This window comes from Oryx dammah, unplaced genomic scaffold, assembly GCF_014754425.2.
Source record: "Oryx dammah isolate SB20612 unplaced genomic scaffold, SCBI_Odam_1.1 HiC_scaffold_11232, whole genome shotgun sequence".
Lineage (NCBI taxonomy): Eukaryota > Metazoa > Chordata > Mammalia > Artiodactyla > Bovidae > Oryx > Oryx dammah.
The window spans coordinates 2,251,510-2,265,347 of NW_024080625.1; the positions used below are offsets into that span (position 1 = coordinate 2,251,510).

Sequence of the window (13,838 nt, forward strand, 5' to 3'; positions counted from 1 at the left end):
TGATTGGGTCGTTTATTTTTCTGGAATTGAGTTTCAGGAGTTGCTTGTATATTTTTGAGATTAGTTGTTTGTCAGTTGCTTCATTTGCTATTATTTTCTCCCATTCGGAAGGCTGTCTTTTCACTTTGCTTATGTTTTCCTTTGTTGTTTATTCTTAAGAATATATGCTGCATATTGTTCTTAGTATACTATACTGTTTTTTTATTAAGTCTAACAAAGCCAGTTTTTCCTGCAGTATTGGAACGGAAAGAGTAGATGGTAAAATTCAGCGATTTGTCTTGTGTTGGACTTTTAAAATTGAATCATTTAAGGCATGTATTATTATATATGTATGTGTTAGTCTCTCAGTTGTGTCTAACTCTTTGTGACCCTATGGACTGTAGCCCACCAGGCTTCTCTGTCCATAGGATTTTCCAGGCAAGAATACTGGAGTGGGTTGCCATTTCCTTCTCCAGGGGATCTTCCTGACCCAGGGATCGAACATGCATCTCTTATGTCTCTTGCATTGGCAGGCGGGTTCTTTGCCACTAGCGCCACCTGGGAATTCATATATATGTGTATATGAATTTATATATATACATATAAATTTGACTCTCTGATAATTTCTGATGTTTTCTTAGTATCATATATGGAAATTATGAAAGATAAAATACATATAAAAAAGTACCCAGGACAAATTAAAATTTAAAGGATAAAGTGAACACCTATGAAACCACCAACTGTGTCAAAAAGTTGAAACGTATCAGCCTCCAGAAACCTCCCTGTGTGCTCTTCACTGATCATGATTCCTTCTGTGCCCCTTGGAAGTAACTGTTAATGCATGGATGATGCTTTGAAAGAAATGCTGATTTTATAGTGAAGTCAGAGCAGATATTTTCATCCTCCTTTTACTAAGGAAGAAGGCGAGGTGAAGAAAGTGTTTTGCCAAGTTCTTATTTCAAGTAACGAACAGAGAAATTCTTTAATACATTTCCTGGGTTCTTATTTTGACTTTATTCTTGAATTTTCTGTGATACTATTTCATATGCCAGGCATAAATCTAGTTGCTTTTATACATTATGTTCATTGTCACACATCATATTTATTACCTATTCTATTTTTTACAGTAAAGGTGATTAAATGTTTAATTCAATGTGATTTATACTTTTACATCTCTGTAAAATTTTGTCACAAAAATTAATTCCAAAGTTTTAAAAAAGTAAGTCTTTGTCAGACTTTGCTTGTCCATAATTATAAAAACACTGCCACATGGTAAGTCAAATATCTGTATGGAAGAATGTTCTATGGCCAGTGTATCCTAAACAGCTTTTATAAATCTGTTGAGTTCTGTCCTCCCTCAGGTTATAAATCAGTTACATTAGTAATTGTGAAAATGCAACATGAATTTTAACCTTTTGTGGCTGGATCTCAAAACAGAACACCTCCATGAATTGAGGGATCTGGGGTAACCATTTTGTAGCTGATCCAACACAAGCAAAATCATTATCTTAGTAGGAAGGGGAAAATTTGCTCTTTATTTTTGTAATAGGTCTCCGTTTTAAAATCTGGGCATTATTTAAAAGTATGACAGTTTGGTATGATGCTTTTGGTTTGATTTGAGTCCCACCTGATAAAGGCTTCCCAGGTGGCACTAGTGGTAAACAAACAAACAAACAAAAAACCCTCTTGCCAGTTCAGGAGACACAGGTTCGATTCCTGGATTGGGAAGATCCCTTGGAGAAGGAAATGGCAACCCACTCCAGTATTCTTGCCTGGAGAATCCCATGGACAGAGGAGCCTGGCAGGCTATAGTTCATAGGGTTGCAAAGAGTCGAATACGACTGAAGCAACTTAGCAGGCAGGCAGACCATTTCATAAGCTTTAAAATCTTAGGCAAGTAGGGTCCCTATGTGACTTTTTCTGCTTAAGCTGAAAATTACTCATAGGTTAGTTGAGATCAAAGAAAATGATGTCCAGGATTGCTAAGGCAGTTTCAGGTGAAATGGATGTTAATTTCCTTTTCAGTCCTTTGTGTGGCCTTTGTGTGAGGCCACCTGAACATTGAGGCAAGCGGTCAGGAAAGGGGTTACTTTATTCAAGCGAGAGGCTCAACCATGGAGTTCTGTGCTTACGGGCTGCAGGTCTGACTACTTTTGGCATGTTTTCTCTCGAGAGACCGTCGGTGAGCAGTAATCTAGACCTCCTGGGCCTGGAGTTCCTAGATAGGAAATGAGTTAGTTTCCACTAATCTATTTTCTGTTATTTTATTTTCATTTTCCTGTTTTCCCATATGAAAATTTCACCTTTCTACTTGGTCTTTCTTCTTTTTCTGTTTATTTTCAGTTCTGTTTTCTTTTTCTTGAAATGGTCATAAAGCTAAAGAAAATGTTATGTTTCTAAATCTTAATTTAAAAAGAGATGAATTTGGGAATTCCCTGGTGGTCCAGTGGTTAGGACTCTGTTTTCACCGTCAACCACCGGGGTTCAGTCCCTGGTTGGGGCACTGAGATCCCACAAGCTGTGAGGTGTGGCCAGAAAAAGAAATGAATTCATGTTCTGATGTTTTCTTATGTCTTTTGGCTGTAGTGTCGTCTTTCACGGTTTTCTCCTTTTACCAGTATACTGTCACCCCCTCATCCCTCCCAGCCATCATCAGTAACATTGAGCCACTCTCAGGAGCCAGTGGTCTACCCTTGAACAGATCATCTGCTAGGAAATTCATTAGCCTGGATCGGTTTACACGTTGTCATTGACGAGATTTAGGTTTGTTTTCCGGTTTTGCCTCATGGTGCGCCATGCAGGATGCTCATTCCCTGACCAGGGACTGAGCCTGTGTCCCCTGCAGTGGAAGTGCGCAGTCTTAGCCAATGGGCTGCCAGGGAAGGGCCAGGATTTGGTTTTAAGTGGGACTACATCAATATAATTTAGTAGTTGTAGTCTATTTTTTTATAGTCTGTTCTTTAACACTGTTTTTTAACATTAACATGTCCATTCTTGGTCAATATTTTGATAGAAAGCCTACTGGTTTTGATAGTTCTCAGCAAAGCAGAGGCCTTAGATTAACATGACTATCCTTTAGAACTGCTAGAACTGCTAACAGGATTCTGTTAACAAATTTATAATAGCTTCTTGATTTATGTGTATTCATCCAGTAACACTCAGTTGTTACCATTAGGTCTTTTCTTAGTTATGCTAGTGTAATGTCTGGCTTTAACACTGAGTTTAGTATAAAAGGTTTTTATATTTCAACTTTTTAATTTAAAATTCAGTCGTATAGTTGGAATGAAAACAATATACTGAAGAAAGTCTTTTTTCTAAATTAAAGTATTACATGTAAGCTGAGGAAGAAATTGAAAATGTTTAACATCTGTTACGATTAAAATAAATAGTGAATACTATTTATTTTAATAAATTAAAAACCATTATTATGGTCAAGTACTTACCAGCTTTGTGAATATTATTTGACAAATCTTTAATCCTGGGCTGGTTTTATCCAGCTGCTACATATGAAGAAGATGCAGTTAGGTTTAAATATTAGTCTCTTTCATACAGAATGCTGTTTATTGCCTGACCTTGTTCTGCTTAGCTAGCCTACAGTACTAGTGTCATTTGACCATATTTTTATTTGGTTTTGTTGCCTCTGGGATAAACTCAAGACTCCTTGAGATGGGACACAAATCCCTTTGTAAGCTCTCTTTAAGCAGCCTTTCCGGCTTTGTCTCACCTCTCCTCCTCTTGCACCAGCCGTGGTGGACGTCTCACCTTCCCACTGGCCATGCTGTACCCTATCACACTGCCATTCCTGTGTGCTTTTTCTGTGAAGCTCCCTGATGTCAATTTTAATCTTCCTTCCTCTTTTCTCTGGGCACCCTGGACCTTCACCTTTTATAGTGCCTTCTAATTATTTCTACATGCACCGTCTTTCCCCCATTTAGACATGCATATGGTAGCTGCTGTGATTCTTTTTGTTCTTTGCATTCTCAGAAGGTATGCTTCAGATTGAATTTACTTACAGCTGGAATATTGGCTGAAAGAACATTGTAACCTTTTAATTTGTGACTTTAAGAAACTTTTGTATTGATGTAAAGAATTGATTTTATTGTTTTAGAAGCCACTCAAGAAGGTTATTATTGAAGAAACTGGTAATTTGATACAGACTGTTGTGCTGGATAGCACTGCTACTGTGGCTACTCCAGAGTGTAATCCTGTTACCCTGGCAAGTGTAACAGCAACCACAGGCATGACAAATAAGAACTCAAGCCAAGATCACCTTTTGCCCACAAGTGGTGTCCCAAAAGCCAAAGTATTAAAAATAGAAGAAATCAGTGATACTTCAGCTCTTCAGTGAGTAGAAATACTCTTATTTGATAATCATCTGAATGGTAATAATTCCATTGATAATACTGATAAGACTGATAAGTACTGAAAATTGATAGTACTGATAAGACTTCTGGTTGTATTCTTCCCCATAACCTTTTGAACTATCCAACTTTAGATTCTGTTTTTTTATTCTTTTTACGTAAATGTAAGAGAGGTTTTGCTGAACGAATTATCATTATTCCTTTACCATAGTGAGGAATTTAGAAATGATAACAGTACCTTGAACAAATTGATTTCATCTATTTTCTTTTCTAGAACTTAATATGTTTCTATGTTTTCTAGAACTTAATATGTTTCTATGTTGTCTAGAACTTTAATATGTTTCACTTTGTAATTCAGCAAGAATTTTTAATTTTTTGAAGGGAAGCTTCATAAACAATGTAGAATTTAGGCATTGTCATTATTCTAGCCATTGATGATTATTTGTGGGCTCTTTAAATTTTGTTCAGAATTTTTTTTAAAGTCATGCGTTTTCTTAATCATGAGAATAAAAGACATAGACTAATAGTTTACTTTATTGAAATTTTATTATATATTCTTGCATTGCTACTCAACAGTCCTATTAAAAACTTTTTTTTTTTAAACTTTGAATTCTAGTAGTTCTATTTAGAGAGATAGTATAGATTGTGGGAAAACTTTTAAGTAGGCAGACTTTTTCTTTAAAGGAGGAAGCATTTCTTTCTTTTTGAAATCTTTCTTGAAACTGTGATAATTCAGATAGTTCAGAGTGAAAGGTTGAGTTGTGAGTATATGTGATATAATAATGCAGTATGGGTTTCCCTGGTGGCTCAGACGGAAAAGAATCTGCCTGCAGTGTCGGAGACCCAGGTTTAATCCTTGGGTTGGGAAGATCCCCTGGAGAAGGGAATGGTAACCTACTCCAGTCTTCTTGTCTGGAGAATCCCGTGGACAGAGGAGCCTGGTGGAATATAGTCCGTGGGTTTGCAAAGAGTCAGACACGACTGAGCACTGACACTGTTACTACAAATGCAGTGTATGGAAATAGTTTGTCACAAGGTGGCAAGGCTGTTAGCCCAGCTAGTAAGAATAGGCAGTACACAGTCAGCACACGAAAATTTGTAGAAGTATAATGTCTTGCCAAAATTATACATATATTATCAGCTGAAATAATTTACTATTGGCAGGCTATAAATAGATAACACACTATCAATAAAGTCAGAAATTTTAGAATGTCTATTGAGGTTTCTGTATATAAACTTTGACTATTTGTTGTTTCTTTTCTGATTATTTGATGCCTCTGAAATATTTCAGCTCTCATGTCAATTTGAAAAAGGATGTATGTCAGTCTTTCAGTGAGAAGATTCCTATAGAGGTAGACAAAACACCTGCTCAGTTTATCAGGACTGTTCTCCCTCCAGTTCCTGCAAACTCATTTCAGCTTGAATCTGATTTCAGACAACTGAAAAGTTCTCCAGATATGTTGTATCAGTACTTGAAGGTAAGAGGTAGGAAGCTAGTAGTTCTCTTGTAAATTAGAGGTCAAAGAACTTCTTTTGTCATTATATAATAATAGGGTTGTGTTTGCTTTGTGAGCAGTATGATTCTGTGCTTCCCTGATAGCTCAGTTGGTAAGGAATCTGCCTGCAATGCAGGAAACCCCGGTTTGATTCCTGGGTCGGGAAGATCCATTGGAGAAGGGATAGGCTACCCACTCCAGTATTCTTGGGCTTCCCTGGTGGCAGCGCTGGTAAAGAATCTTCCTGCATTTCCCACCCCCCCAAAAAAAAAAAAAAAAAAAAAGAATCTTCCTGTACTGCGGGAGACCTGGGTTCGATCCCTGGGTTGGGAAGATCCCCTGGAGAAGGGAGAGGCTACCCACTCCAGTATTCTGAGTGACTTTCACTTTCACGTTTCTTTCACAGTGTGAATGTAGAAAATGCTCTTATCCCTTGCGTAATACATATATCATCCTGATCAGGCCATTCTAAGTATTTGCAACCAGGGAACCTTTGGAAATGTGTTAAATTCTGTTCTATAACAGAAACAATCTAATTTCATACATCATGATTTAAACTTAATTCTCCATTCAAGATGAGGAAAGAAGCTAAAATACAGTGAGTGCCTTCTGTGTGCCAAACTATGCTTACAATATTTAGGTAATCATTCTCCTGAAAATTAACTTTTATTTGCTCAAGGAAAAGAGTCAAATCATATGAAATTCACCAAATAATGGATTTTTTAGCACTTTTTCAAGTGTAATTACTGTAATAATTTCTTATAATGGTGCGGTATATAACATTTCAAAATATATTATCTCATGTAGTTCTATTTTTTAAACTCTCTTTTTATTGCTCTTTGAGCTCTGTTGTTTTCTGTTTCTCTTGGGTGATATACGTCTCTCCATGAGGTTTTTCTGTGAATTGAGCAGAGTGATTATCTTACAGTCCCTCTAACTTTCTGTCATAGTTACATTTCAGTGTGATTCCCCATTATTGTTCATTAAATACTTATGCATAGTAGTTATTCTTTACTATGTTCATCTAAGCAATTATTATATAAATAATTTGTGATTGGGAATATTGCCATAATTTTCTAACTCCTTATATTTTTCCCAAGCAAATTGAACCATCCTTGTATCCCAAGTTGTTTCAGAAAAATCTAGATCCAGATGTATTCAACCAAATCATTAAAATTCTGCATGACTTTTACATTGAGTAAGTAAATTTAGTTATACTTTCCTACTTTTAGTTATTTGGAAAATTCATCCTTTTTGGTATCATACTGCTACCTTTTATATTGCAGAATTAGCTATATTGTAAATTTTACTGTTGCAGTAGTGTAAAGAAATACAGGTATAAACAATGAAAATGGAAATGATTAGGAGAAAAAAGGACTTAACAGATTTTTTTAGAGAAAGGTGGAGTATAGAAGTAACAAGTATTATAACAGATTAATAATGTCTCTTCTATGCCTCACATTTAAGAATATTATTGGGCACTTAAAATATAGACAGTGTGCAGGAACAAAAGATAAATGAAGACTTTATTTATGTATAATTAGAAATATTATTTTAGTAAGCAGAACTAAATGAGCTGTTTTTAATTGATCATTTGCTTTTTATTTGGACTTCAGGAAAGAAAAGCCATCACTCATCTTTGAAATCTTACAAAGACTTTCTGAACTAAGAAGGTTTGATATGGCAGTGATGTTTATGTCAGAATCTGAGAAGAAAGGTGAGTTCTATAAAAAAAGCTTTTCCTTTACTCTTTATTCTTATGTGTTCCTTTATTCAACAAATGATAGAAAATATTTATTGAATGTCAGTTATGTACAAGGTACATGCAATTTAATTGCAGTTTAATTAAATTGAGTTACAGTTGAATTAAGTAAAAATTTTCAGTCTGAAAACAACATTGTGAGGTGTAGGTATGATTATCATTTTGCTCTTACAAAAGGGGAAACTGAGGCATATATAGGTAGGGAACTTGCCTGAGGTTCCACAGCTAGGAAGCCAGACCCAGGATTTAAACCAAGGTGGTCTGAACTCTTCTACTTGAAAATATAGTATCAGTGTAATGGTTGAGCTCCTGGCATGGTGGAACATGTACAGGGTCCCTGCCACGGGAGCATGCAGCGGGGTGTGGGTGCGTAGGTGGTCACATCCATTTTTTTCAGCTAATATCTTTGAGTTTGTTTGATTTAAGCTGAATTCTCAAAAAACTACCGGAGTCGGATGAAGGGAGTGAGGATGTGTAGAGGTTTTGAGGCAGAAGAGGGCAAATTGAACTCAGTAAATTAAAAGGAGTGTAGTGTGGCTGAATTGTAGAGTTAGAGGGTAGAGAGAGGCAGGTGAGGAACTTGAAGAATTATATTCCTTATTTATTTCTACATCTCAGTCTTTGGCATAAAGTATCAGTTTTGGGGAACCCTAATTTAAGTAAAATCAAACTATGGAGGCACTTCAATTACAGTTGTCCCTTGAACAGTGTGGGAGTTAGGGGAACGAGCCCTCTACACAGTTGAAAATGCACATACAATTTTACAGTCAGTCCACAGCATCTGAGGTTTTTCATCCAGGTTCAGTCAACTCTGGATCATGTAGTACTATAGTATTTACTACTGAAAAATATCCATCTGTTAGTGGGTCTGTGCAGTTCAAACTCATGTTGTTCAAGAGTCAGTGGTACTCAAGAGTTTCAAGCTATAGTCTAGTTTTTTTAGAAAGAGGAAAATCATTAGAATGCACCTCCTGGAAACACACTTTGAGCTCCTTTTCTGTCTCTTCTTTATGTTTGTAGCAGTGACATTGAGTCTGAATCACTAAAGAAAATACTCTTTATGTTGTATTTAAGGAAGTGGACCTAGTTTAGAGAGATTCTTAATAAACTTAAACCAAAAGAATTCTCTGCTTAATCTTTAGTTAATCAGAAAAAGTCCCAGAAATTCCCTGAAGGTATTAGTTTGTTATTACTGTTCTGACTTCTCTTCTATCACTGTTTAAGGTCATTCTGCCTACCTCACTGACTGTGTTTTTTAATGTACCAAATTGCCAGGCTTCTTGTAGCCTCAGGGTCTTTCTGTTTGACTGTTTCCCTCGGCGGAGACTGTCCTTCCCTGCCTCTTCTTCATTTCATTCAGTTTCCACCTAATAGTCACTACCTCAGAGTCACCTTTCCTCACAGGCCTACTCAAAATAACTGCCCGCCTCCCCTTCCCCATCACTGTCTGTCATCTTACCTGGCTTTATTTTCTTCATAAGACAGAACTGCAATAGAGGACAATATTTTAAGTATGTATTTCTCTCTCCCTAATAGAAGCTCCACGACAGCAGGAACTTTATCTACCTTGTTCTTTAGGTCTCAGGGTATTAGAATAGTGCTTAGTACATGAAAGCCTTAGTATGAGTGCTTGACTGAATGGATTTCTTGTCACTATGATGTGGTTACTTGAAGTGTACTCAAAGAATGTGAGTTGGTCCTCCAAACTGGCCTACCAATACTACTGTCTTGGTTGGATCACCACTCTCTGCTAGGTTAAACATGGAAGCATTTAGAATAGTTCCTAGCATGTAACTAAACATTCAATAAATAGTAGCTATTGTTGTCTTTTATTATCATTGTTATTAGTAACAACTGTTAGCTAGTTTTAATGTTGAGGGATATAGTATGAACTCCTAGCAGTGTTTTCCAAAATGTTAACTGTGGACAGTTCACTGGTATGAAAAATAAAGATTTTATATGACTCATAAGGAAATCTTATTTTTAACTTTTAATTGTTATATATTTTATTATATATTTTAAAAATACATAGCTTGCCCATCAAACATGATTTTTGTGGATATTACTGCTAATTTTCTATTTATAGTAGTGATAAAAAATTTTATTTTAAAATAAAATGATTTCAGGTTTGAAAAACAGTTAATTGGAATATTAAGTAAATAAAAGTATACTTGTTATACAGGGCAAAAATCTTTAAGGTAGTACAGAATGAATTATGTTTAATCTGCAAAGTTCATGTCATTAAGGATATAGGGGAAATTGTTTATTGCTAAAGCAGAATATTCTGGCAAGAAGCATCATTGGGTTGCTGTATAATTTTCTGTTCTTGGGTTGGCTCTTTAAATATCTGAATTAGAATTTACAAATAACCCTAATGATTGCTTTAAAATGTAAAAAGTATTTAACAGACTTGATTATTCCTTTTAATTTTTGCTTTACTTTGGAGAAAATGGAGATTCAAATGAAATTTTTTTCTTTTTCAGTTACACGTGTATTATTCAATCACATAGACAAATCAGGATTGAATGATAACTCTGTTGAAGAACTCAAGAAAAGATACGGTGGTTGATTTCCATTTTTGCTGAAATTATTGCCTCTTTAAATTTCATATGTAAATTTTGTACTGAAATTAAATGTTTTGCTTTTTAAGAAAATTAAATCATACAGAAAAAGGACTGTTTTTGGACATAAGCTAATTAACAGTAAAGTGAATTGTGATTAACTAGTGAGAAATATACTTAAGTGAACTATTTATAAGTTTTTTCTGAAAATAAAAATATAAATAATGGGGTATACTTGTAAAGATCAGTATTCTATTTTGTAGGTCACTTGAAATGTTTAGATGTATTCTTCAGTGCCTCATGTTACATTATTTTTATATTTTTATGAGTTTTTGTAACCACATGTTAAGGTTGCTTCATAAGCATATAATAAAATTATGTTTATATATAGAGAATTAGGTAGGTAATCATGTTGTTTCATTATAAAATGGTTTCATATCATTGTGCCAGTTCACTCACATAAAATTGCTTAGTTGCATGATGTGTATTTTTAGTGTTTTTTTGAAGGAAGACTTTATTATTTAGACTTTTTAATAAAAGATTACTGGGAGAGTCACAGCATCTTTAAATTTTAATGCTACAGTTTTTTTTCCACATGATATCCATGTTATATGTCAAATATAAGACAAATAGTCTAAAGCGAGGTGGAAACATTTGAACACTTGGAATTTTCAGGTGGTAGTTAGCGTATAGCTTGCGTGTAAATGGTTCATGCGAGTGTGGTGACTGTGAACTTTTGAAATCTGGGCTAATGTTCTACTTATCCTTGTTCTGCATGGTACCTGGCCCAGTCCTTTGCATAAAGCTAGGTGCTCACTTGATATTTATAAAATTTAATGGAACTGATAGCAAGAATCAATTTTAGTAAATATTCAAGCTAGCAACCTAGCAAATTTTGGGCATCCTGTAAATATTGCTAAAATCAAATTAGAGACCTCTGGTCACCATCCTATAGCTGCTGTTAGCATCAACAAGACAGTCAACTTTAAGACTTTATTTTTGTTGCAGCATACATGTTATTGTGCTTGTAGTTACTTGAGGAATAATCAATCTGTTTAAAAGAGATAATTTCTCCAGTTCATGGTATAACTTATTAAGATGATCATAATTTGTATAGCTCAATGTTTTACAACATACTTGGAATTTATATATGTTGCTAAATGTATAGTCTTTTTTTTTTTTAAATGTATAGTCTTGCTGTGATATATAAATAGGTAATGAAGTTTAGCCATAAAGTATTGCTTATACATAAGTTTATACATAAGCTATGTAATGCATTTTAAATGACTTGAATTTTTCTTAAGTCATTAATAAGAAAATGATTTCGCTGAGATTTGCATGCAGAACGGTGCTTGCGAGGCTTGGCTGTGGGGAGATGGTTGAGGGCGTGGGAGTCAGATTATGAAGGGCCTTTCATGAAGTGACAAAATAAGCCAGTTTTCTGAAAGTGATGAGGAACTAGTGAAGGGTTTTAAGCAAGGGAGTGACATGTGTTTTGATTTTTAAGATCATTCTGGTAGCAGTGATGAGGGGGGTAGATTGCAGTGATGGTGTGGCTGGAAACAGACCAATTAGAGGAATATAGGAGATGAATAACGTTTGAACTAATAATAGTGGATAACATGAAGTACTTATTTGCCTGACATTAGGGGTTTATGTCATTTTTTTTTTTCATTTAAATCCTCAGCAACCTTAGGAGATAGGTTCTGTTATCTCTAATTTACAGATTGAGTAAATTGAGGCATATATAGGTTGTGTGACTTGCCCGTGTTTACTTGGTAATAGGTGGTCTTTACCCAGAGGTTTCTTGCTCAGCTGTCATTCTATACTGGCTGGTACACAGGAACGGAAGACAGGATGAGTTTAAGGTTTATTAAGGAGGGGGTATTCACAGGGATTGGGGGTATTCATTCACTTCCATTCAAACATTCCTCGAGAATCCATTGCGCTGGAAGGTGACTGAGTGCTGGGTGAAACACAGGCACAGTCTCTGCCCTCTGGTAACTCAGTGTAGCTGGGGACTTAGATGAATTAGCGCGTATGGTGTGGTGTCATGAGTGCTCTGATACAGTTTGGAGAGGGCACATGGAGAATGCAGCTCCGAATCAGATCGGGTGAAACAGGGTAGGAGGAGGCAGCGTTTTATATGAGACTTGAGCTATGGGAACGATGGTCCAGGTGCATGATGGGAGGGAGAGGGTCCTGGCAGAGGGATCAACAGAGGTGAAGATCATGTAACCTATTAGAGCCCCTTGACTTGCCCTGGGAATCATAAGCAATTCCATATACCATCAGGGCTGATGTATGGGATAGAGTTAGAATTTGATTGGCTACATCTTCCTTTTACTTCTTTCTTGTTTGTTAATTTTTCATGTATGTACATCCTGACCCCATACTAGATTTTGAAGCTGCTTTGAAGGTCATGACACTGTCTCGTATGTCCTACATTGGCTTTGTCCATGGCAGATGCTTGGTTAACATTTGTGGATGGATCAGTCTAGATTATTACCACCTTTCTTCCCAGATTAGGTTTGAGTTAGTGCGTTTCTTCTCTCACTGTGGTTATTTAATGCAAGACTGTCAATTAGTCCTGGCTCTTCGAAGCTGCAGATATATCACATCTGCTAAATAGTTGGTTTTTCCTTAGTAAGGTTCAATGATGTTGACACAAAACTCCACAAAGAAGCTGTCGATTTAGTTTACTACATACCATCTCCTGTTTTTTTTTTTGAGGCGGGGGGATTGCTACTGACTGATTATGATAGCAGACAATTTGCTACCACTAATCTTCACAGATGTTTTTAAAGAAATCATGTTTTCATGCTTTTACAAATCTGAAAAGGTGGGAGGTAGACTTTCAGGAGCTTTTGCTTTTGAAAAAGAGATGAGAGAGTCAGTTGTTTTCCTGTAGTGAGTTATAAAGCAGGTGGCATTAAAAAAGAAAGAAAAACTTCTAATTCACTGGAGAAGCACACTATTCACAACTCTTTCACAGAAATCACTTGGAAAGTAGAAGAAAAATGAGCTATACAGATACAGGTTAACCCCAAATCAGATGGATCAAAATCAATAATAATTTGGACCAACAGAAGCACTTGATTAAAAAATCCTTGTTAATTTAATTGTTTTATTGAGCTTATATAGGTTTAACAATTCAATTATTTCCCCTTGAAGTGTGAGGATGGATAGCGTCACTTTAACTTAGCCCCAGCATCAGCCTGTCTTGCCATAAGACATTTAACATGATGAGTGACATCTTTTATTTTTCATAGCAATCTTTGTGGCCTTCTAATCCCAACGTGGCAGTGGTGAGGAGGCAGAATTCCTTAATCTCTCTTCTGAAAATGGCTATTCCTGCTTGAGCACTTCAGTACTCTGGAAACCTTTAGTAACTGATGCTTATTGTGGAGTTGAAGCAAAAAAGGCCTCTGGGTAATTGTATTTCCTAAATATTAATAATCTATGTATGCCCCACTAGATGTGACTCTTACGGGGTCTGTGGTTAACAGTGCAGAGGGCCTGCATAGGGTTTGGCCTCCTTGTTCGCCCTGGCTCCTCCTATCCCAGGATCCAGAGTTGGGGGCAGCTTATTTAAGAAGATGAGGCCCCTTCAGTTTGGGTTGACTTCTCTGGGAGATAGGCAGTCCCCTCGTGGCTCATGGGATCAACTGCTTTGGCA

At 36.1% G+C, this 13,838-nt stretch overlaps 1 protein-coding gene across 3 annotated transcripts in view; it reads left to right on the forward strand.

Moving 5' to 3' along the window:
• Window positions 1-10,715, forward strand: part of LOC120861327 (RNA polymerase II-associated protein 3) — a 34,850-nt gene extending 24,135 nt beyond the window's left edge. For all 3 annotated transcript variants that reach the window (XM_040236968.1, XM_040236970.1, XM_040236971.1), the window contains 5 exons: window positions 4,088-4,323; window positions 5,632-5,818; window positions 6,937-7,034; window positions 7,453-7,553; window positions 10,082-10,715. In XM_040236968.1, the coding sequence (XP_040092902.1) occupies window positions 4,088-4,323; window positions 5,632-5,818; window positions 6,937-7,034; window positions 7,453-7,553; window positions 10,082-10,167 (708 nt within the window). In that variant the 3' untranslated portion in view covers window positions 10,168-10,715. The remainder of the gene's footprint in view (window positions 1-4,087; window positions 4,324-5,631; window positions 5,819-6,936; window positions 7,035-7,452; window positions 7,554-10,081) is intronic.
• Window positions 10,716-13,838: the final 3,123 nt, after the last annotated feature.